Source organism: Aquila chrysaetos, chromosome Z, assembly GCF_900496995.4.
Source record: "Aquila chrysaetos chrysaetos chromosome Z, bAquChr1.4, whole genome shotgun sequence".
Classification (NCBI taxonomy): domain Eukaryota; kingdom Metazoa; phylum Chordata; class Aves; order Accipitriformes; family Accipitridae; genus Aquila; species Aquila chrysaetos.
Genome location: NC_044030.1, coordinates 68,754,276 through 68,780,715, shown reverse-complemented (window position 1 = coordinate 68,780,715; position 26,440 = coordinate 68,754,276). Strand labels below are relative to the sequence as shown.

Sequence of the window (26,440 nt, the reverse complement as noted above, 5' to 3'; positions counted from 1 at the left end):
AAGGTGCAATGTCCCAACTGAAAAGACATCTGCCAGTAGCACGTTTACAATTACAATTAATCCAGAAGCTGCAGACACACCATTCTTAATGCCCACAGTGACATGGTAAGGCAAGGTTCACTAGTTGCCCAATTAATGTATTAAAAAGTTTCATCAACAAAATAGTTGACAGAAGAAAGTATTAAGACTGGTAAAATATAGAATTGCCATTAATGTTAATTATTAACAGTCTGGGAGATACTTAATATTGTTTAAAGTTTAATCCATTTCCTTCTAGCTCATAAGAATGAAACGAAGTTTGTACTAGAAACATAGATTTATTGCTTTTTCATCTTAAAAATCAGTCAGATGCTATTGGCAAAGATGACAGCCATTAGCCAAGAGGATGTGCCTACATAAACATAGGCAAGCTCAAGACCCTACTGTAGCAATAACAAACTCCAAAACACAGAACGAAAGGTAAGAAAGTATCCAATACTTACAATCCGAAGAAGATGCGGGGGTAGGGGAGAACAAAGACCCATATTAATTCTTAGACAGCATCACCATCCTCCTAACAGGAGACGAGGCAATCACTCATTAATAAGAGCTAAAGCAACAACGATTTTGGTGGAGGTTTGACCATGTGGTTGTAGCTTCATTTTTTCCTGCTCCTCATGGCAAGTGCCGTTATATCAGCAATTTCATTCAGAATGTTCTTCACACGTACACTCCACAGGACCAAGGACCACACAGTGAAAATGTGAGAATTCAGGTTCCTTATAAGAGGTCACAAGAAACGTACCACCTCAAGTGTTTAGTATCTTGATCAGTGCTCACCTAGCGTTATTGTTGTTCTGCACTGGAAATGAGATTCAATTATACATTAAGAAAAGTTTATGGGCTGATTTTCAAGCAGCCTGCAACTTGAGACACAGCTCAGAAACATATACTCAAGACAAAAAGGCTTACTAAAGGTTACAGATTCAGATAAATTCTGCACTTTTGGCATAAGCATTAGGTATATTAGAAGGTATTCAAAAGGACTTTAGTTGCTTTTATGCTCAGGTAAGATCAACTTACAGTATCAAACACATCTGTCCTAGTATCTTTAGTAACTATGTTTACATAACAAGCACTCTCTGTCACAGAAAATTATAAAACTACTATTACTTACTCAAGGATCTGAATTCCCAAGGAAATTATATGGGGCCAAACAGTATTATACAGTTTTTCATAAGCTTTTATGGCAGAACTTCAACTACTTTCCTGTTAATGAAGTGTCCAGAGTTTTTTCTTTCCATGTTTATCTTAAAAATGTTAATTTTCAGAAATTAGAAACATGTGACAATAATGATTTCTGCATACTGCCAGAAGCTAAATGCAGTCTTTATAATGAGAAAGGTTAATATTAACTTATGTCCCAGTAAATCAGTTAGATTCACAAAACAAGAAAGTTTCCACAATCAGACTTGCAAATGTTAAAGCCTTTATCAAATAGCCATTCACAGCCCTAAGAGACAGAGAATACCTGTTCCATAAAACATTCAACACAGTATTTTTTTTTTAGTTCAAAGTCTGATCAAATAGCAAGCGCTCGCTTTCTTACAAACAGGTCAATACTACAACCCCTTCAGCTTAACTAAATAGTTTCCCCACTGCAGGATGTTGGGCCCTAAGGATTTTCATACTTCTTTGAAACACCACCAAGGTAAGGCTATTTTTAAAGAATACCATAAATAATAGTTAAGCCTTAATCCCCACATGAATATCACTAAATAAAATTTTATTAGACCTCCTAAATTTACAGAGTAGTCACTGGCATAATTTCGGGTGTCTAGACTGACAAGGAGATTCAAATTTTCACTGCATGCAAAACCCATTACATACTACATTTTAGAAACACACACCCACTATATCAGATCCACACATAATTCTACATACACGCAAATAGTGTCATATCTGCATGTAACATTTTAGCAGAAGTACTACATTCACTGTGTTCAGGCCTGCTGACTGTGCTCATCTCAGACACCCCAGCAATGCAAAAAGCTCTCTCCAAAAGAGCTTTTCTTTCAGAAAATTACCTTTTCTTTCACTCCTCCAACGCGAACTACACAAACATACACAAAGTTCAATGTGCAGCACGTTTGAAATACGGTATATAGGACATCTCAGAGAACACAGGCACTACGGACAGTCATCTGGGTTCTTCTTAAACTCACTCTCAAGTTTTGCTCCAATAGATAATGCAAAAGCAAGCGTGTGTGATTATGTGTAGACAAGGGAGGCGAGGGATTCATTACAGTTTGCCAGATTTTTTTCCTGTATAAGTTTTTGGGGTTTTGTTTTTTGGAGGTTTGTTTCTTTGTTTTGGAGGCGAGTGCACAGGTGCCAACTCTTTAAACGTCTCTGAAAGACAACGGTCAAAAACTGGAAGCTGCTGAACTTTCAACGTGGCGAACCGCAGTTGAGCGTGGCAGCGCGCAGCCACAGAGCACCCTCCCCAGCCGGCAAGCACGCCGTGGGGCCGGGGGCTGCAGAAGGCAGCCTGGTGCCGTGCATGGGGCAACAACCGTGCCATCAGTGCTGCCTGCGGCTGAACTCCGCGAGAAGATGACTGATTCCTTAACTGGGCTGTCATCACCACATGTCAGCTCCTTCCCCCGGCATGCCAGAGGTTTCCTCTCACCACAATCTGCTGGCGTAACTGCTCGAGTAATTATTTGCTCACTTAGTTCAGTTAGAATGATCTGGGCAAGCTTCAACATCAGTAGTATGCTTTTAAATTTTTTTTTTTTTTTTTTCATTTTTTTAAAGCCTACAGACAGAGTGGGGGTTTTAAGCAACCAGACAGGTTATGCCACAGGTGGTATCTTGCAGCAGGGGCAGTGGTGGGGAAATTTGGGGCAGGAAGGCAAGCAGGGTGAGCAGAGGGAGCTGGAGGTGTGGGACAAGCTCCCCCTGCCCAGCGGCAGGAGAAGAGGGCCAACAGCCAGAGACAGGGAGGAGGAGGAGGAGGAGGAGGAGGGAAGGGAAAGGCTGAAGCCCATTGGCACATACCCGCAGCCATCCAGCACCAGCAGGATGGCTCAGGGTCTTCAGAGCTGGGCCAGGCATAGGACTGGGATCCTCAGCAGGGCTGCCAGCAGAGCAGGACCATGTCCTGCAGCTACAAGCCAGCCCCCAGCTTGCTGAACGCCCAAGCAGTTTGTGGCCGACAATGTCAAAGAGCTGTTATTGTGTTAGTTCCCATATTCAGGAGGAACCGGCAGGTAACGTCTGTCATCGAGCACAAAATCACCCAATTAGCGCCTCCATTGAGAGAGACCTTGGCAACTCAAGTGACAAACACTTTCCTGATTGCTGGCTATCATATTTAATGATAACATTTTAAAAGTGTGATCTAATATATTGTGAGATTTGGGACATAGTGTTACTATGGTTATAACCTCCTTTGCTTTCTTCCCCTTGCAGGCAACAAATGAAAAATAGAGCAGGAGATCGTATTGTTCATGGATATTAACTGGTCCAACTCTGGATTCTCTTAACATAATTCTCTGTCTCCATAGTCAATGAAGGTTTATTAAAGGTTAGAAGAAAATAAATGGTCCTGGGTAGACAGGCTGAGGGATAAGCTTATTTTTGCTAATTGAGATGGAACACTTTTGAGGCCCAATTCCCACCTTAGGCTGCTTACTAGGTAACTTGCCAATCTTTAAAGCTGTTACAACTAGATTTATATTACCTTGCCAGACAAAATACACAAGGAATTAACTGGAATGATCACAAATGCCTTTTTTTTTTTTTTTTTTTAAAGCAACTTACCTAGTTGCCAAAACTATATTTAAAATAGAACATCTACCAAGAGCTTTATATGGCCCCCATAATTGCTGTTCACCTATCTGAAACCAATCAAAACAAGCAGAAGTCTATTTAGGAATATGGTTGAGATATTTTAATCCATAAATAATATATGAAACTGCCTAGGGAGGATTTTAAAAGGGGGGTTGTTGACATGGGTAAGAAATTTTGCACTAGTGAATAGAAATAGTTGAAAACGATACAATCTTCTTTGGATAATAGATCGTTTTATTGTCCAGTGTAAGTATTGTAAAGAAAACCAAAGAGACTGAAATTATTGGCTCAGTTTAGAAATTATAGCATTGAACAAATCAAAGACAAAAAATAAAAGCCCAAAACAATACTGGGAGATGAGAGGTCTGGTCAGGTTTTCGACAGACTATCCAAACAGCTGGAAAAGATGTTGATTCTCTGAGGGAAATTTGTAATGTATTTGACTCATGTTTTTGTGGAGCTGTGGATTATCCTGAGGGGTTTGAAAGAAGGAACATATGCCAAGAAGTTAAGAACATTATCTGGAAAATGACATTATTTTAGTAGTTTTCCAATATAGCCAGCAATAGAATCTAAAGTTAAAAAAAATGAAAGAAAAAGTAAAACAAGAACTGGTGGCATGGTCAAAATGAGACATTACCTATTGAAGAAGGGGATTCTTCTGCTTTGTTTTCACAAAATACAGGTAAGCTCATGTTTTCAAAAACTAGGTTTACTTTTCAAAAAATGTTTTCAGGATTAAATTTTAAAAAATATTATCAATTCCTTCCTAATTTTCACAATTTTACATCCATTAAAATGACAGAATTGAAATAAAATTCATCATTAATACAGCTTTTACTGGCTTGTTTTTTCAAGTCACATATGTACTACATGTTGTAAGTGACAGACTACCCTTAACATGTGTAATACTGTCTTCACAAGTAAATCTGTTTTACAATGATTATGACTTTACAAACTATTTATTTTTAGAGATCTGCAATATGCTCCCTCTCACAATTTTCAAGTACTTTATGAAACTGGTAATTATGGAGATATTTTGTGTCTTTCTGCAATTACATCTTCTTGTCTTAGAAGCCAGCTTCTAAGATTAATTAAAGATGGGGCTGGAATGGCTCAAAATGTCACTTTTCCAGACAAAGGTTGTTGTCTTCCCTTAAAAACGGTGGCTGAAATTTGTGAGGTGTCAAACCAAGATGACTAGTGTGCGTCATCTTACTAATTACTAATTATTTACCAATTGCTAAATTAGTAATAAAGGTAAATATTCAGAAACTAGTCCAAGTTACTGCTTCTTGTCCCAGTTATAAGGTTTGGGTGGTTTTACTTCTATTTCAGCGATCCAGCGTTTAATATTTGGGGGGAAAAAAATCAATATACTGGGTACTTGTGGAGGGATCACACAGAATTTGCAAACGCCCCTTGATTGACAGGAGCCAGTGACAGACAAGCCTCTGTGAGAAGGATGTGCCTGGTGTACCCGACCCATCACGAGGCGGGCAGAGATGCGACGGGCAGTGGGGGCTTGGCGTGGGGCACCATGCTGCAGCAGGGTCCCCAAACACAGGGCCCTGGGAGTCACACACACCTCCCCCAGCTGCACGGGTATCACAGCCTCACGCGCCAACACGGCTGACAAGGAAATTAAACCATCGCCCAAACAACCGCATCCAGCCTGATGGGAGCTGCAGAAAGCAAGCGAGACCGTGACGTTGAGACAGCAAGCAGCACCGAGATCAAATGCATTAGGAGCGATTAATATGCAAGGACTCCCAATTCCATGATTCTCAGAGCAAGAAACTTGACAAATCTCAGTATGCCAGGGCAGGATGCATGTTCTTTCTGAGTCAAGCAAGGAATGAGAGTTCATCAAGTCACCGATCAAGCTGAAGCCAGCTTTGTACGCAGGAAATTTTGATCCCCTTCTAGCATGGGAAGCCTCCAGCTGCACCTCCCGAGCCGGGCTGCCAGGGGGGTCCACGCCACTGCATGGGGGGCTTCTGGCACTGCTGGGATCCTCATGGGTAGGTGGCTAAACCTGCTCTTTGCTGGTAGAGCCATACTGGTGAACTAACCAGCCATGTGGCCCAAAGGCGGAAGCGTCATTGCTAATACACTGGCAATACCAATTCTGAGCCAATTTCGGAAAGATGAGCACATGGAACGAGGTTGTAAGAGCCCAATTCTGTTCCCAGAAAAATTCAAAAGCGTTTTTGCCATTAATTTTGTTTGGAGGACATGGCTCTGCATAATAGTAATCAAGTTCAAATTGTTTGCAAGCTTAACAGTTTTAAGGCTGAATGATGAACACATCCAAGCCTTCAGGGAAAAATTCTGCTTGCTCTTTTAGTCCAAAAATGACAATTAGAGTTTAAGCGGCACAGTTGAGCAGATCCAAACACCAGTTTAAAATTCAGTCCAGAATCCAAAACATAGCAGCCAACTGAGAAGTATCTGGGGATGTCCAGATCAGTCCAAAGAATTTATAACACAAAAACAGCATTTACTTAATAATCATAATAAATGTACAAAAGCATGTTAATCTCAAGGCCAAAAAAGTCATTGTATTTACCAGGATATGAAATTCTGACCAAATTATACAGCAAACCAGTTAAATTTGAGAAAATTGGAATTGGGTTTTCACTTCACCTTGAAAAATTACTGATTTGAGCAGCAGAATTCTAATTTTGGATAGAAATCGAGTAACAAACATGTAATGAGAAGAATTCTGTTAGAGTGGAAGACCTCGATCTATTTCAAAGTCACAGTTTGGGTTTTTTTCCAACACCAAAATAAAGGAATGCAGATTCACAAACAAATTCTTCAAAACTGAAGCATTTTTCCTATATTCTTAATTTAAACTGTATCTCAATTTTGGGTCTGTTACAGAAGTGGAGACAGCCTTTTTAAGATGAGTTTAAACCCTTATGCACAAATATTTCTCCATTTCAGTAATCAGACGGGTCTGTTTTAAGACAATAAGACGTGACAGGTAGCACATTTGTGGGAGATCAGTGAGTCCCTTGGTTGCTCTGCAAGACACAGGTCTAAAGGCAGAGTGACATCAACCAGCCGAGAAGTGCAGTAAACCCCTGGGACTAGCTGTCATGTCTCATTGTCGTTATGAAAGAAAAATGGTAAACAAGGAAGCCAGTCTGCAATTATGAATTTATGGATGTTTGTTAATGAGTATCTCGAACCTAGTCAGACAGCTCCTTTTGGAGTATTTTTCAAATTTCACAGGCTGTTTCAGAATGGTCCTTCAAAACTGATTAAAAATGCCACCATCATTAGATTATATGAGAAAAAACACATTAATATGTTAACACAAATAACACTCTGAAAAACTGGGGAACACACACTCCCTGTAAGTTTAGGGCATCAGCTCTTTCCAGTGGTCAAATAATCCAGGGATGAAAAAAAAAGACGAGAGGGAAAAAGGGATTTAATTTATAAAGGCACAAAAAAGAGTGACCCAAGAGGACTCTAAGGACCAAATTTAATATATTTCTGGTTTAAGCCACACAGACAAAAATGAGGTATCAGAAATCATACATTGTGATTTATGCTAAAGGAATCCTTCAGAAAAGTCCCCAGACAATTACACAGAAAGATAATGAGGATAAGATGATACAATTTAAATGCAGATCACCCAGACAGACACCCTCTCGGTCATTTAGTAAGTCCAGACAGATGGTTCTTGCAGCAGTTCTCTTACCCTGACTATCCTTAAAATCAGGGTAATCAGTTGGATGAAGAATAACATAAAGGCAAAACCCAGCAAAAAAAAGTCTTTTAAAAAAACTTTTTCTTAATACTAATTAAAGGATTTAAAAAAACAGAATGCAACTAGAGCAGGAAAGTATTAAGAAAAAGAGAGAAACACTGATGATTTATAATGAGTGCTGGTACCAGACAGGGGAGTAGGTTTGGATGGTAGTGGATAAGCAGTTCATAAAAGCGTCTTGGGCTACAGGTCATATACAATATAACACAATATCTTTTTTATGGGAGAGATTTACTTGCATGTCTGTTTAATCCTTTGCTGCATGCCTTGGTATACATACAATCCTTAAGAGAGACAGTACAGTGCTGTTTCATATATGGTGTTTAACAGTACCCAGGCACTGGTCCTCAGTTGGAGTTTTATAATTGATCAGAACATATTTCTCGCAAATAAAACTAACTTTTTTCCATGATTTTTTGAACAACGAAGGCAAACACCCACTGACCTACCTGACAAAGCCTTAAGAGCAGTCTGTCCATGAAACAAAGAGGAGCAGGTCACAGAACAGCACCTAATGCCATCAGCTAAGACACAACTAAGCAAACGAGTTTCATCTGAAACCGCATTTCATTTTCCCACCTTGGGGAAACCTGTTACTGCTCACCCGTCCAATACGTTTGCCTCCTTGCAAATTAACCCAGGTGCTGCACATTCCACAACTCAAACCAATTTCAGAGCAGCATGCCAGTGAGCTTGTAGATGTGAAGCCATTCTGGTCTAAGGGCACGAGAGGCCCAGTTTCCACCTCGCTGTTCGCTGTTTCACTTTGACAAGTCACAGGAGCGGGGGAGAGCACCACATGGAAGCTGCAATGTATTTCTAGTCACCAGTGCACCCCCCCCCCCCCCCCCCCAAAGCATCTCTGCAGACTCCCCACCTAACAGACACCCTCACCGCACTCACGCACCCAGACGCTGAGCAGAGCTCACTCAACTGGAGGGCTGTTGTCCTGGCTCAAGCAATTGAAGCGATCCTGACAGGCCAAAGAAGCACCGAGTGAAAATGAGAGATCAAACTTCAGGCAGCAGCATTGCAAGTCTCTGCTACGTGTTATTTTACACGTTCAAGTCACCAAAGCAGCTATTGCTCCAGCTCAGAGTGTCGCAAAACCTTGCCACTGTCTGCTCAGGAAGCAATATCGCCCATACAATTCGAAGACATGGGACAGAGTGTTGTTCCACATCTACTCACACTTAGACATTTCTATGGCAACATGAAAATCATCTGATCAAAATACAAATATTTCTATGCAGTACTAATGTAAGTGAACCAAAGAGGAGAGATTAAGTTTCAAAAATCATCTTAGTTATATAATCACAGCAAACCCTAGTGCACAACCAGAAAAAAAAAAAAGTATATTTGGAGCATTTCAGGTGCAATTGCATGAATAATGATTAAAGCATATGAAGGAATTCAAACACACTAAAAATAGTAATAACCTTCCTTTTAGAATTAAAAAAAAGACAATTACTACAAATAATCCAAAACAGGACCAGGGATCTTATATTTGTACAAGTTATTTTATTTTATCTAGGTCCAAGATATCACAGCAAGATTAACAAAACATTTGAAGGATGCAAGGTTGTAATGCTTGAATGTGGCATACCCCAACTCTTACACAGCACCTGATGTAGGTATAACTGCCTTCCTTTTTCAAATCACAGATATAAATGGATCCAAGGGGAATCAGATATCTTCTTGCTTAACATCTGTAGCAGTATATAAAGTTGCCGTGCTGCAGATGTTTCTACTATCATTCCCCCCACACACACTCACTTCAGCAAGATAAAGTAGTTAATTGTATAAGCTCCAGTACATTTCAGCTCAAAGAAAAGGTTAGTTTAAACTGTCTTCATCAGCAGATTACACTAGTGCATTTTACTTTGCTCAGAAAATAAAGAGGAGCACTCACATTGCTGGATACGTCATTGCAGTTTGGGGCCAGTAATCAATGTTTTGTGGGGTAACTTCTGAAATACCTTGTGGCTGCTCCACACAAAACCTGACTTGGCTGTAGTTTAATTCTGGTTGTTGCAACTGTATTTTCAAGTTGAAGACAGTAAGAAAGATGGCCCATTTTTGGTACAACAAACATACTTTCTTCTCTTGGTACCAGGAAACAAAGCTATGAAGATATATCTGCTAATATCAACAATGTAACTTTTAAAGGAAAATTAATAGTACCATTCCTAAAGGAAGTTATAATCGGCATCCATATCAGGAGTCCTTTAAGTCAAGGATTTTAGAAAAATTAAGAGTTTGCAATGCCTAAAGCAAAAACTTTGTTTCACAAGGCATCAATATTTCTCCATTTTCTCCTATCTCCAATTCAGAATCATATTTTCTTGAACTGCTGGTATTTACTTTATTATCAGCTTCCAGAGATATCTGCCAAGAATCATTCATACTGTGTGTGGTTTGTTGGAGGCGGGCGGTGGGGGTGTGGGGGTTGGTTTTTCAGATTGTGGGGGGTTTTGTTTTGGGTTTAGTTTTTTATTTTAAATATATATCATAGATCAGGCTCTACAATGGCAAATGTATACATAGCGGACACACTGAAGTTCTACTGGCTTGAGAAATTACAGAGCTAAGGAGTTTCCAGCACTGGCATTTTTTCTCCTCAGAACAGGGAAAATTATTGTGAATGGCAGGAGCCGTGTACTGTCTGATCTTCCTATTTAAATCAAAACCTTTATTCCTAACTTGAAGAATGATTGCTGAAGGCATATGTCTAAGGACTCGAGACAAACCTTATAGGGAAAACCTGCCTCTACAGTTTTTGATCACTTTGACTTAATCAAGCCACAGAGAATGTTCTTGTCAGAGATGAGCATGGTCTTTGCAGACACAGAGCATCACAAGAAACAAAAGCAGAGTTACCGAATGGAAACTGTCTAGACAGTCAGCAGAAACTTGAGCATTAGCAGGAGGCATCAGCATGCCTCTGAGCCATGACAAGAGAGGATTTTGCTCTTTCCCTAGAGAGCCTCCTCTCTTGAGCAGAGTTTCCACCTGTGAACAAAATGCATAATCACTCCACAGATTTCTAAGCGCTCTTGTCAGGTTGTACCCACTGTGTGAGCTCAGGTCTCGTGTGCAAGCAATCAAATCCCCGTTTTGAGGATGCAGCCACAGCATTTAACTACTCACGCCATGTAGCTTGGCTGCTGCTACAGCAGCATGCACGGACTAAAAGAGAAGGAAGCAAAGGGCTCTAGTTTCACATTCCATCTTTGCCCTTATTTGGAATAAGGGGATGATAGCATAATGATTCCTGAATATCCTAAAGAAGGAAATCTAAGTGTCCTAAATTTCCTAATAACTCAAGCATCAGATTACTTCAACTCCAATAGTTATTTTTGTTCTGTAACAAAACCTGGAACTTAATAGCAGTGGAACCACATTGAAAACAAACTGAGAAGAATGTTGATCTTTAAAATCTTCAAGCAAATAAGTATGATTTTATTCTAGTTTTATTTTTGTTTCTCTCTCTCTTTTTTTTTTAAAGGCCAGTTGGGTATATAATGAGTATATTACTTTTGCAAAAATTGATTCTACAGATGTTTATGAATTTAGAAAAGTAAAGCAATAGTATTGCAAATCAGGCTTGAGAAAAATCATCATAGACTGTTTTCACCAACTGCATCACAGAAATATTTTAATATTGACCCTTCACCACTATAAACTATAAGAAGTAGTGACTGCATTAGCTATTTCCTGCTGGTACCTAAAGTTTAAAAACTTGTGCACAGAATGAGTAAACTGACAGCCAGTCGAGTCTACTAAAATTGGGTTTGGGTAGATTGCTTTGGTTACAGGAATGTTACTCAATCTATTAGTGTTTATGTACATTAGCATAATATTTAAATATATTCAAGCTGGTTTTATTTTAATCTGAAAAACTCAGCAGCTCATTACCACTGGCAGTTAAAATGATGCTAGACTCAGTGGCAGCGTGCCTAACCTCAAAATCATTGAGGTCCATTGCAGCAAGCAAGCCTCTAAATCTCCACAGTGTCCAGTGGGGACAATCAGAATTGTGCTGATTGAGAGGAAACTACAACAAGGATACAAAAGGGTCACCACACCTAAACAAACATTGCGGCTGAAAGCAATTTCAAACTTTCTATGTTTTGTAAACTACAGAGACTTCTTTTTCCAAAGAAAAGCAAAATGAGATTCAAGTCTTTCCATTTATTTTGTCCTAAATCATCTGGTTTTCTAGTATTTATTCTTTATGCTCTGCCAAGCAATATTATAATTTACGGAAGTTTTTGCTGATAGAAAAAAACCTGGAAGCCCTTTCCAATGCCAAGCGACAGCAGTTTAGAGAGTTTAACTGGTGAGTAATGCACTGATGAAATACCACAATGCAAATTTTTTAAAAAATATTTAGGACTTGGAGATTACTTGCGGAAATGGTAATGTTTCCTAACAAATCAAGTGTTTCAAGAACAGACCACCCAAATGTATTATCATAAAAAGACATCAGTTACTTAATTACATGATAGAACAATACTTTCTACTTTACTTCTCTTTCTTACTTGTTTTGGTTTTTTTTTTTTAACAAAATGTATCCTCTCTAGGAAGTAAAAAGTTTACAGCAGGAGGCAGGTTGAATTAACTTTGCTAGTAACCAACTTCCTCATGTTCCAATTATTTTGGAAATAGTTTAACTTGAACCATGATAATGTACATATAACACAAGGGAATGAAAACACTACCCCTTTTCCGCATCTGAAATGGCTTTACTGAGACCACCTACAGTGACTTAAACTGTACGTACTTCCAACTAAATTTAAAAATACTTGTATTTGTTAAACATATTTTACATCATTTCAACTTCCCCACACAGATTGATCAAGAACTACTGTATTTCTGCAGTCTGTGCAAAAAGTGAGACATTTCTTGAGCTACTTCAAAGATTTTACAACAGACCACTTAAATACCAGATTTCTCAGATTCTCAACCAGTCTACTTTGAGAAGATATACAACTGAACATTATTTAACCAGTAAAATGTGAACTAGAAATAATTTACATAAAAATTAATCTGCATGATGATGTTCTATCCTGTATTTATGCCAGTCTGCTAACTCCCAGAAGCCAGCCATTCAGACCAGGTCTCCCACCTTTTAATGACAATAAACGCAGTTCTTGTTAAGATTTCATAAGGCCTTCACATATTCTGCCTTAATTTACATGTGTATTACTAAACCTCTCCCTTAATTTTCCTTTAAAATGAGTAAAAATATTTTTCTAAAATGTATGCAGTAATAATATACCTGAATGTTCAGAGAAGTATCTACCAGCAACATGCCTTAAACACCAGGGTAGCCTAGTGAATATTAAACAGACACAGACTGTATTTTCCTATTCAAGAGCAAATTGCTGAAACAACTACTTTGTACTTCACTACCTATAAGCCATATTGTGTGTTCATCACCATTTTACAGAATAGTACAGTCTACTAAAGGGACTATCAGTATCTGATGAGAAAGCAATATGTATTGGCAATCCATTAGAAAAGGGTAACAAAAGGACAAAGTATTTAAACAATTGAATTTCACAGCAGATAACTTTAGTGGGTGTCATAAAATGTGCTATATCTGTAAAAACATGAACATACTGAAGGGGAACATGGAATAAAACTGGATCAGAGGTGCTCTGGCAAAGAAAGCAGGGAAAGAATAGGGATTTTGTAAAAGAATTCAGCACTCGTCCTTCTCCTTTTCTGGGCAATTACCCTACATTTCCTTCTGGGGCTGTGACAAGATCTTTGTTTTTTTCTTTCTTATTTTATTGTGCTGCAGGCCTACCATTTATTTTCACATATTCAATGGATGGCTATGCACTTTTCTTGGGTGGCTGTCCCATTGGTGTACTTTTTATGTGAACCTGAATTTGAGGGGATCCCATACCTCATCTGAAACTAATCTACTGTGCAAAGAAACTTCTACTTATCTCCTTGCTGCACTAAAACTGTTTAAACCAGATGTGTCAAAGTTATTCTGCAAAAAGGGGCTAAATTCCATGTTTAATAATGCCCCATGGAGCTGGTCATAAACTTGTGCTATCACTGACAAACTGTTTTTGATCCCTCTTGAAGAGAAGCTGCTTTGGCCCAATGACTAAACACAGAAAACAGACCTATACAAATGAAAAAAATGTTTTAGCCTTGCCTTGCAAACATAAGGAAAATAGCTGGAGGGTAAAATGGTACTAGATGTTAACATAGTATTGACTGGCAAACAGTTGGGTAGCATAATGGGATAGAAAACAGCTAGCAATGTGGAAGCTGAACTAGCTCAAGTTTTCAGTTCTCAGGAAGCATCCCACTTGCCAGTTTCTGCAACAGAGCGTCTGGAAGAAGTTCCCACCCTTCCTGTGTGACAGCGCAGTATGGCTGCACTGTAAAACGGACATGGAGCCACCCTAGAACAAACATCTCTCTCTGAAAAGAGAGGAGAGTGCACTGAAGGATGCAGAATTTCAGTCACTGTTTACAGCAAAAGCATCTCCACCTCCTGCCTCCAACAGCAGTGTTCGTACAGCTATCAGGAAAGCAAATTTGCAGCTTGGGAATGAGGAAAAAGTGGCCAAGGACAGGGCTGGGGGAAAAAATGAAAATAAAAAAATAAAATTAAAAAACAAAAAAATCAAGCTGGCTTGTTAAATCTAGTATGTAACTGAAACTTTCTCCATCAGCCTTTTCAACCCATGCATCACTGGAATTGTTTGAGAACTTTTCATACCTCACTGTAGTACATAGCTCCCAGTTGATCAGCACTGCTTCATACCTATTTGCTGTTGACAGCCTCCCCTAAAATGTGCTTATTCCTAAACTATTGGCTGGTTTACAGGAAAAAAAAAAGTCTTCTGCAGTGAATACAACCATTTATTATCTGTACTACAGTATCATGTGAACGTACAATAAGAAGACAGTCAATAGGTTGAATAAATTGGACTAAGTTTACATTGTTAAGAGATAAAGTTTAGTAACTCAAATGCTGCCTGTTCTGGTCATGAGATCTACTTGCAACACATCTTCACGTAATAATTCCACTCAACTAGTATTAAAGGCTTCAAACTGATGTATGTAAAAGCAGAGCTGGCATGTAGCATTAGACTCAACAGCATCCATTCATGAGATGTTAGTCTTTAAAATCAGGTGTCTTAAACAACAAGAGTTAAGAGGAGGAAACATGGCTATCCAAATGCGATGGTTATCTAAGCTTGTGGGCTGAGGTCTCTTTTACTAGTTTGTACTATAAAACAGACAGAGGCCAAGGTCACTGTATCAGTCCTTTTTCCACAAGTTGCTCGGGAGAATGTCATCGTTTTTGCTAACACTGGTGGTTTCCAAAACCTTGGATCTTAAAATACTGCTTTTTGAACACTTTCTACAACAAATCCTGTGACTTGGGCTGGTACAATTTAAATACCTCCTATGTTTTGAAAGCTTTCTATAGGCTTTTCAGAGGCAATGCTAGCTAACTCCTTATTAGGCACATAAATAAAAGACCTTTGCTTTTCACTGACGGGGACACAGTCATGCCATCCCATTTTCTCTCTAGTTTCAGTGTTTATCCACAAGCTATCTCCCGAGACATTCTGCTAACAGCAAAAACCTATACATTACAACACTGAGACAGAAAAGACTATGCGAAAATGACCTTAGGAACAGCAGAAAGAACAGAGAAAGAAGCGCGAAGTATTGCCAAGGGTTACCCTAAGACTTCTTGCAAGCACTGCCTAATGTACACCTGTGGAACAGAACTTTTCACCCAAGCTCAGGAGGGCTCTCAACCTGAACTCAACTCGATAGCTTCAGCTAGGCTTCCCTCAGGCGGGACACCCCTTGGCGTGCAATTTGTCACAGCTAAACTGTACCACTCAGGTATCTCCTATATGCCACAGTGAGGCACGTAAAATTCTCAATTTAAGTGAGGCATGGGTTGAAAAGGTTGAGGGAGAAAGTTTCAGTTACGTAATGGCTTTTTATCACGGCTGAAACCTGTGGCCTGGCAGAGCACCTGCCTTGAGCAGAAAATTTTGCCTATAATTCACTGGTAGGAATCACAGATCGCACCCAGGGTCTGCTCACAGGCATCAGGGAGCTCAGGCAAAGGGAAACAGGACCTCTGGAGCTTCAGGCAGGAGCCTGGACCAACACCATCACCAGGTCAGCCAGCTGTCGCTTTATCTCCATGAGTCTTGAAAAGCTCCAAAGAGAGACTCCACAACCCCTCTGTCCCAGTGCAGCCATGCTCTCCTGGGGGAGATTTCCTTCCTGATGTCCAGCCGGAGCCACCCAAGCCACAACTTGTGGCTATCACTCCTTATGCCATGTCACCTGGCTCTACCGAGAATGAGTTTTGATTTCATTATCCTCATAACTGCTTCTCAAGTAAACAACTATTCTGATTGCGTTTTAGCCTTCTCTTTGTCAGACTAGAGAAGCCCTTGTAGCCTCTCTTGGTAAGAACGTGGCCCCTGACCACCCGGGCAGCTTGCCACTGGACCCTCCCCACTTTCTCCACATCCCTGCTGACCTTGGGACACCCCAACTGAAACGCAGTATCCACACAGGAAGATGAAGGGCACAGCAACTTGCGTGTGGCTCTGCAGAGCTGCTGCTAACAGCCGGAACAAAATTTGGACAACCCTCTCGTGCTAATCACTCGTGTGCAATCTGTGCAATGAAAATGTAACCAGAAAGAGAGCGATCCAGATGGTAGTGGCTAGAACTGAAATGTAATTAGTTCAGTCAATACAGTAGTGTATTTTTAGATCTTCCACTAGTCAAAACAAGAGATGTTGCTCAAGCAAATTTAACATTGCTTAAAAAAAAAAAAAAAAAGAAAAAGAAAAGATTGCAAAAACTGTATGCATGTTATTCTATAGAGACTTTTTTCTGACAACTTAGGCAAGAGCTGGAAAGCATATTTTAATTCTTACAATGACTAAAAGTAAGAGCACTGCCAGAAAATATGATTTGGAACAATTCTTGGAATACAGAGGTTCATCTGTTTTGCAAAAGAAAGAATCAGAAGCACATAAGTATAAGCAGTTATTTTAAACTTGCCTATTAAGCAAGGACACCAATAGCTAACAGATGCACTTATTTGCAAATTATTTCAGCAAAACATATATGCTACACATGACAAGACTTCCCCCCCCCTTAAGCCCTGATTCAAATCTGTGCCCTGGTAGAGACATGACAATAATACAAACCTACCTATAAAACTCAGCATTTGTCTGAGGAGTTTTACACTACATATTTAACTAGTGTTGTGGTAACAGTATCTTTCAGATGATTTCACAACAAAGTTGGAGGATAAAGAAATTAATCTAGATTGTAATTTCCCAGAACTATTTAAACCACTCAATAGAAAACTTGCTTTTTGTTGGAATTTTTCAGTCTGAAATCAATAAAAAACTGTTCAGACTCTGAAGGATCTCTTTCCTAAAAACAGACCTAATTGTTTCCAAATACACCTCAGAATACTGAGGAAACCCAAACCTTTGCAAAGCAGTTTAAACACCATGGCTTTGATTATCATTGACACATAACACCCATTACATTGTCTGGATCTGTTTTGGTAAGTGCTACACAAACATACTAAGAGTGAAAACACAAGAGGAAAACATATCATCTGGGAGGAAAGAGAGGAAGGAGACACTAGCCAAGTAACAAATGGCTACTTCATGTCTCTAGCTGTAACTGGAAAATTTCAAGAAGCAGCAGTCAGGGAGCAGGGTATGAACTTCCAGAAGAAGGGCAGCTAAACTGAACGTCCCTATGAGCAGGCCATCAAAAAGAATAGGTACTGTAAGGAGAGGCAGTAAGTCTCATACAGGAGAGCAGGCAACCCGGTGAAAAGCTAGGTGATTGCTTTCTAATAATGAAACCATACAGTTCTCAAGTTTAAAATAAAGACTGTGACCTTTCTAGTTAACAAAAATAAGTGCGGGGGGGGGTTTTTGAGGAGGGGGTTGTTTTGTTTTGTTTTTTACTTTGCTATATTTACAGTGCCATAGGACTAACACCAGGAGAAAAAAAAACCCAACACAAAACCAAACAAAAAACCACCCCATGGTCCTAGAAGATCAGGCAAGGCAGTAAGGAACTGGGTTCTCCATTTCAAGAATTGTGTAGGGTAAGCTACGGATGTTTGGTTAGGTTTTGTGTTATGTTGAATTTCAGTGGTTAGAAAACTTCAGTGGAGCGGTGAAGAGTCCCACTGGCTCAACGCAGAATAGCAGTGGTAGCCAAGATAACAGTGATAAACCACTTTAAAATGTCCAGTGCACCACAAGAGAGTTGTGTTTCGTGACATCAAAAATACATGGCAAACCGACCATTAAAATCATTCATTCAAAACACATTTGACAGTTTTCATGAGGCTGGTCTTAAGATCATGGATTTTTATTTATTTATTTATTTAAGCATTTTTGAGAAGTTATAAGCCCTTCTGTACATAGGCTGAATTATGATAGCTTTCTAAACTACTGTGTACACGGTTCAACTTTTGTTTTTTTCATCTTTTGCTTTCACTTTTTGCCTAAACAATTTTATGAAACATTCTTGGTTTCTGCCACCTTCCACCCATATTTAGCAACCTAGGATTGTAAACCAGGGTAGAGTTTTCAGGCTGAACACAGTGTATTCTCTACTCCCCTAATCCTGCAGAACCTCCTCCGCCTCACATCTGCAGGGCTGGAGCTTTGCCAGTGGCAGGTCTGTTCTTCACAGCACCATTCCTTCGATGCCTGTAGGGATTTCACTGCAGAAGATAATCCTGACCATATCTTACTAAAAGTTGATGCCATCTGATGATAGTTTGATAGCCTGCGTGAATTTAATCAAGGGTCTTGCTTAACTTCTGGAATAGCTGGTGTTCTCAGTAATAAAGAAACAAACCCCCTCATTCACACTACCATGATTACTAGCAATTTTGGCAGCTTTGCAGTTCAGACCCAAGGCTGAAGTGGCACAGTAGTAAAACCACTGTTCCCCCCTCCTGCAAACTGGCTTTTGAAGTCACGGCTATAAGACACAGGGCAGCCAGCTTCTGGGCATAAACACAGGACAATTTTTAGGACTAACCACCATGCACTCTCTACAGACTCTAAACTAAGTTTAAAATAATATTTGCATCAAGAGAAACTATAGCTGTAAAGAAAGCTAATTTTATGCTGGTATGGTTGGAATATTGTACCTGAACTTGCTCAGAAAGTATGTACTTTCCTTTAATACAAAATTAGCTTTGGGTGTAACTATTATTTGTTTTTCAGCAGAACCTACAAACTATTTCAATTTGCTAGTACCTAAATGTAACAAAAAGATGTTCTCCACACCCATGAAGTTTTATTTTAGGAGCCAGAGGCTCCTGAAAAACCCAGGTGAGCCAACAGCTGGCTCTCATCTTCCTCCAACCACAAATGGAAAGGTGGAAAGTCCTAAAGAAGGAACAGCCCTAATCCTGTCACTACTTCTCTGCATCTCTTTTCCCTTTCTTCCACTCCATGCCAACCAACCACCTCAAACCCAGTTATATTTGCTGTCTTCCTCTCAAGGGATTAGTGGCCCTTTCCTTGTTGCTGTGAGAAGGTAGTCTTCATCATCAGGAAACTTCCTTCACTGTAGCTAATCTCAGATCTGTCTAAGAGTACTGATTTTTTGCTTTGTTTTTGCTTTCTGGCAGAACTATACAAGAAGCGAGCCTGCATTTTAAAACTTAAAATTAATTTGCTAAATACTGTTCATGGTTACTCATTTCTTCTGCAAGATTACCATATTCCAGGCTTTTGCTGCTGCTCCATTTCTACCAGATACTGCAAATCACTAGGGAATAATTGGATTAATATTTTTTGTCATATGAATATGAGAAAAACTTTTTTTTTAAAATCAGTTCTCATATTTCATCTTTGCTTTTCACTTCTTGTAAATTAAATTTGGAGTACTTTTCTCAATTTGAACATTTCCTCTATTTTAAATGAGGAATTAATGGTTCCGTAGGTATTAGAACAAAAATCTCCGCTGAACTGCTAATAACTGAATGGCTGAGTGCATGCATGTGTGTGTGTATATATGTATGTGCATGTATGTGTGTGTATATATCTATGCACAAAAACGCAACATCCTGAGGCTAAATTATCTTTTCAAGAAGATTCTCCATTATCATTTTTATCATGGTAGAATCTACAATCCCCACTAGAGACTGGGGCCCCACAGTATTATATGCTGTACAGACATCTATTACAACTCAGCTCCAGCCCAGGAGAGTTCACAAAACTGTATTTCTGCTATGATGCACATAAATACAGCGTGGCTGTTCAGTTCTTCAAAACTAGCCTGGATAACACCCTAGAGAGCACAGACCATCACGCAATGACTATACTTTGAGTTTGACTATCCACATATTTTTTAAAAAGACCAGGTAGCAATTTGGCTTAAAAACATTTTGAGGAGCACTGTATTAAAAGACAAACATCAAATGGACTTTGACACTTTATAAAAGCAAGCCCAACTTAAAATCAAGCAAGTTTCTAACTGCGGAAGCAGTCAAAAAGCAGTGCTTTTACAATGGCAAACTTTTTTCCATATGGGAAGAGGTGGGGTAAATGTTTCAGTCCAGCTTTAAACCAAAGAAATAAAATTGGCCTCTCATACTATCAAGAACAATGCCAAATAAAATAACCTGGTAGGTCTTCTCTATTTCACTCATCCCACAGTGTTTCTTAGTGCTGCACATTCACAATGACAGCAGCTCATCTAACACACACACACACTCATCCATTATTTTGTTTTACTGCATTGCCTGATGTGCAGCTGTTGACTTGTACCTATTGCAATAGATGCTGCACATACAAAACAGAAGCTCAGCCCTAGAGCTTACAATGCATGTGTAACAACAAAAAACAACAGACGGATGCAGATGATATCTAAGAAGGAGATAAAGCTGGTCAGAATATTCTCAGCACACTGGCAGATGACTAGAGTTTTTTTTACACATATATATATATATGTATTTTGTATATATGTACATGTATATATATTTTTTTTACATATATATATATATGGCAAGTTTCTTTTGAGTATAGAGGCATACACAGAGGATGAAGATGCTTGTTTGTATATTAGGTGAGCAATGGAATTTATCATCATAAACTGAGTTAGATGAATACTACACTTCACACAGGCCTGCAAATGTTCCTATTTAAACACTTCCTTTCATGAGAAGTGGAGTCATGAATAAAGAGGTCTCTCTCTCTTAATATGCAATTTGATTCCACTAGGAATCCCCAAGCAATCATCCCTCTTTTTTCCAAAGTGTAAAAAAATAAAAAAAACCCCAATGCACCAACAGCATTTATCAATCAAATGGGTGCCGTGTATTTCTAAATATTGCAGTGCCAGTGATAGGAATATAAAAAAAATAATTTTGGGAGCATATGAATAAAAAGATTCACCACAGTCCTATCATGATGATTTCTTACAGTGAAGCTACTGACAGATTCCCTCCGATCCTGTTTCAGACTTGTATCAGTAAGCTACTGAGTAGGTAACCCTTTAAGTACAAATCCTTAAGGTAAACTGGCAACAGTATCTAATGTAAATGCAACACAACCATTCTCAAAACTACCAGTTGAACCATTGTTCACATTCTTGCCATTTCCCAATCAGAAGCACCACCTCTGGTTAAGTTACTAAGTGCTACAGTCTAAAATTAGGTTCATGGCATCAAGGGTACTAAAACATAAAATGTTTACCATCAAAGAATGTAAATATTAATATGATTAAATAAATTAGGGGATCAAGGCCACTGGGATCAGAGAGGAAAGGTCTGCCACCTTGCTTTTTCATCTGTACACTTCCCCCTCCCTTCTCTTTTTCACTCACTCCTCTTGCACCATCTCTCCAGAACTCAACAGGAGATCAAAGGATGCTCCACCCATTGTAAATCAAGCCAGAGGCTGCGAGGCTGGAGCACACAGCCAGGGCACAACCGCAGGGAAAGGGAACATAACTGCACTCGCATCAGCAACAGAGGTTAATAATTTTTAAAGGGTAGAAGTCACATGTTCACTGGTTTCACAGTGACAAAAGTGGAGTCTGTGGTTTAGTCACCAATAACAACAAGGTTAAAACATATCAAAGTATTCACTTTTTTTTTTAAGCTCAGAAGCCTGTTTTCATTGTTCTAGGAAATTACCATTTTTTGAAACCCTTTAGTTCTTTTTAAATGCTTAAGTTTATATTTAGCATGATTCAGTCTAATTTCTATTAACATGTCTGCAAGTGTAACAATATCCTTATCCTTTTCAAGCTGTTTGAATGTGGGATTTTTTTCAGCGTCTTCTTTAAAAGTTTAGCTGGCTGTTTTATAATTTGTCACCTTTTGTCTTCTTTCAGCAGTATGTCATTAAGTCTTTAATTTGGCGTTTCCTGTTGTCTGTAGAGGGATATATGCTGGTTTAAATCCAAAGGACTGCAGACATAGATGGTGGGTAAAATCTGTGAACCATAAGTAAATTCTTATAAGGAACATACAAAAAAGATTGTTCTTCAGTCAGACTTAAGCCATTACTTTCTTCAAAAGAAGAAAAGACACAAGTTAAGAAAAAGGCACCGCCAAAGACCTTCTGCCCAAATGTGCATCTCCATGAAGTTTCCTGCTGAGTGCATATGAATGCACTGCGATCTGGGAAAAGGATCCAAATAGGATTTCAAACATCCAAAAATTTTAACTCAAACATTTAGGTATTTCACCATGCTGCTATTCATTCATTCACTGATTTTTTTTGTCTTAGTTTAAAGAGATGCTAAACAAAAGGAGAAGAGCTCTACATGTATTTACATTCCAAAACTAAGCTCCCCTTACCACCCCCCTAGTCTGTCATCCCTTCATGGCTAAACAAACCGTAAAGTCTAGCCCTATGTCCTTGAAGCAAAGTCACAAACACAGTAAGAGAAAAGTTTGGTCTTTCAAGAAGAAAAAGACGAAAAGCAGTTTTAATCTATTATAGGTGCCCGTGTTGTTTTAACTATGAACATCATTGCATTCAGATAATATGTGCAGACTAAACTGGCAGAGGAGCGGGATCAATTTCTTTACTATTTTGGATCTATTAAGCTTTGCTCTTTGACAATGTCCCAGGCATTAATAGCCTTTCCTGTACGACAGCTAAGACTGGCTCTTATATACAAGTGATACATTGTGCAGAACTATTTTGCAAACAAAACCAGAGGATAAATATTTTACTGTGTAAAATGTAGGCAAGAACAACTGTCGGCTCTCTGCGGCAGAGGGGTTTCCACAGGGGGAAGCCTGACAGACCCTGCCACCTGCATCGCATTCGGCACGCTGCAGGGCCCTCTGGGGAGCTGCTGGGTGCTTCGCCCAGGGCAGGTCACATGCTGCCAACACCAAAACTTGCAGGTTTTCCCCATTTCTGACACACGAGTATTTTTGACACAGTATAGAACATACAGGCTAGGGTCTGTATCTTCCCCAAGGACCTAAGAATCTAAATAACATTAAAAAGGCACATCATCCCCTTGGGAAATTCCACAATACTTTCTGTTTGTGCTGAACTCTTACTGGCATGTGAGTTCTCTGCTGCAGAAGACATAAATATACCCCATTTGAAGCAGGGAAAAAGCATGAGAACAGTATGGGAATGTGCTACTGGATTAAGAAGGAAGTTCCTTCACGCAGAGTAGAATGCATTTAACCCATCTTTTAAAAAGGATTCATAATGAATTATGCTATCTTCTGTTTGAAAATCATATTTTAAACGATAGTATAGTATGTACAGTTGAAAGCTTTTAAACATGGGACTTTATTATAAAGCAATTTAGTCTTATTGCGAACTTGCAAAATGATACATTAGAATAATATATCTACCTAACAAGGCCTCTTTGATGAGAGTGGTAAACATTATTTTTGAAGCACTTACAAAACTACATTTTTTTAATATTAGAAGGACCTGTTGAGATCGTAGTGACAAGGATGATAAATTGAATTGCATGCTGTTCAGTTTCAGTTCTTCTGGTGAGACACTGCTGAGCACCACCTTCTTTTTGAGCATTAAACATGGAGCAACACTTTTCTTAGGCTGGTGCTAAAATGTATTAGACTACTGTTTCTGACCATGTTCATGATATGCATTTTGCTTCATTATTCAGATTCAGCCTTAAAGACTGAAGAGTTCCAGAACCTGACTTTCCACCTGGCTTATGTGAAAAAGTTTTGGCCTCCTTTGTGCCAAAAATACAAGAGGTTTATCATCTTGAAAGTTGTACAGGTTGAATTGATTTCCCTGTATTCTGCTATCAAGTATGAGGTAGAAATTTATAATCAACATTTGAATAGCACATTTAACGGTCATGCCCCGCATTAAGTTACATTCATATGATTTTTGAGAACCTTCATTTGTCTGTTTATTACTTCATAAGTACAGTTAAAAGGTTTATGGAACCTGTATGCTGTCACAAACTCAAAAGGAAAATTCTCCTAGAAATGGTCAAACCTGTTGTACAGGCTCCTCTATGTGGGGAAGGGATTGTGAAAACGTGGAAGTACTACACCTATTCCATCCAAATTCCCCCATGGACGCTCTTACTAAAAGCTTTTCTGTGGTTTAGCTTAATCCACTTACAAAGTGGACTAAAAAAGGCACTCTTAACATCCTCTCAGAGAGCTACTGTAGAAGAGCTATTCCTTGATAGATATTTTGGGTTAGTTCTCCATGTAGACAAGCCTCAAGTGATACCTTTTCTTGGCATACTTCCTAATGTTACACCATCCACCACAATGCTTCAGTCTTTTGGAAACTACTTTGTGGATAGATCCAGGTATTCTGCATTCCAAGTCTCTGAACTCTTCTATACTTCTCATCTGTAGAAGGCCTGGTCTACATGAACAGCTTTTCATCAAGAATTTGTACAGAAAATGTGAAGTCTGAACGTTACTCTGTCCTCTTCTGAAGGTTTTCACTATTATCTTTCCTTTGTACGAGGCAATTTTCCATCCAAATTAAAAAGAAAGTTCCCCAGCTTTTTGTGTATTTTTTGAAACAACAAACATTAAGAAACTTGCTCTTTCAATCTAGGAAATTATGTGCTTAGAATTCCAGAAACACTTACATAAACTTTAGGTCTCAACTTGAAATTGTCCTTTTTCCTCAGCTTCAGAAGACAAAATTATTCTCATATAGTAGCTACGTTGCTAATCCAAAACTTAACACTGTGCATTGAATCTGTTCTATGATGATAGAAAACATGTGCAACTGTGCAGATACATCCATGAGGAGAGAGGCATCCAATAATTTTAAGATAGAAAACAGCAAACTCCAGACTCCCAGGGGAAAACAAAATAAAACAAAATGTAATTTCACACTTTATCAAATGAGTAACTAGAGAATAGGTAAGCAAGATGTCTCTCCCTTTTCAAAAGCAGAAGAAATTCTGCCAGGCAGCCAAATCCAGTCAAAGTAAGAGAACATATCACTAAATAATCTTCATTTGTCATGTCATACCCTGTCTTATCCTTATCTGCCAGCATTATCAACTTTACATAAAAATTACTTTATTTCACTTAATTACAATTTTGAAACTCTTAACATGGAATCGCAATGGTTACTTGTGTTTCAGATATATTATTGAATATATTGCCACATACATTTAAAAAAGTAACACAATCAGTGTTTCCCTTTCTCCATAAACAAATTCAAAAGACATTGGCACATCATTGTTATTTTGGCACATGCTGACCTAAGTCTGAGCACACAAAAAGCAGGTCTGCTGGAAATCAATTATTCAGTCTCAGAGGATGGTGAGGCAAAAAAAACGTAAAACCATTTATTAGAAAAATGTTCCCAACATGACAAAAAATGGGGCACTGCAGAAGAAAACACGTGTTCTGGACATCATCACAAGGCTCTTCATGACCTGGTTAGAGAAGATGCTCAAAGGCATGACATGGGGAGTCTTGAAAAAAAAATACATGGAGTCATACTCAATGACCAAGTGATTATTTTTCTGGTGTGCTCCAGTCTGCATGATTTCCATCAGCTGTTTATTCATTCTCTTCACCTTCATCCTCTCATCTACATTTTGTGAGAAATGGACACATTTCATGTCTAGCTGTTTTACAGTCCAGCTTCAGTCTCTTGCTTCCCTCATTCCACCCCAAACTCTTAAAGGCTTCTAAATTTTTCTGATGGCTGTTTTCTACATGATACAACCTGGTTGCTAAGTGCAGAAGACTACCATAGCAGTCCTAACCCTCAGAACTGATCACTGAAGCTTTCTCTTCTGAAGGAGGTATGCCATGCATCCAGCCTGCCAGCCACATCCATTCCACTAAACCATTTCATCTAGTCTACAGGATTTTCATGAATTTGTAAATGCAAGAAATATAAAGCACAATGCAAGAATGCAAACCCAAACTAGCCAACTGGCAGATGCTCTGTGAATGAACACACACATACCAGAGGCAGAAGTGGCACTGCCAGGCTTACTCTTCCTCTAACCTGAAAAACCTTTCCAAGAGCCCATTGCTGCTTCTGCGTTCAGCCTGTCTTGAACATTAGTCCTTTGCTGTCCGTATCTATTGACTGGGCATCAAACCAGCTGCCAGAATCTTGTATCTGTCTCACCACTTGAAACAAACTTAAAGCTGTTTCTCTAAAAGCAAGTCCACAGCCATTAGCAGTGAAGTCCCTCCATATGTTAACCTGACAAATCCACACCAATTATTAACCTCTGCTTTTGAAATTTCAATAAGATTGTAAAAGCAAGCAC

At 39.0% G+C, this 26,440-nt stretch overlaps 1 protein-coding gene across 5 annotated transcripts in view; it reads right to left on the bottom strand.

Moving 5' to 3' along the window:
- The window catches only part of ARL15 (ADP ribosylation factor like GTPase 15), a 229,220-nt gene that overhangs the window by 55,671 nt on the left and 147,109 nt on the right, over positions 1-26,440 (bottom strand). The window contains exon 7 of one of the 5 annotated variants that reach the window (XM_041120873.1): positions 21,992-22,147. The exons of the other annotated variants lie outside the window; for them this stretch is intronic. Coding sequence (XP_040976807.1) covers positions 22,064-22,147 — 84 coding nt within the window. The 3' untranslated portion in view covers positions 21,992-22,063. Of the gene's footprint in view, positions 1-21,991; positions 22,148-26,440 lie in introns of those variants that run through there. 5 annotated transcript variants of the gene reach the window in all.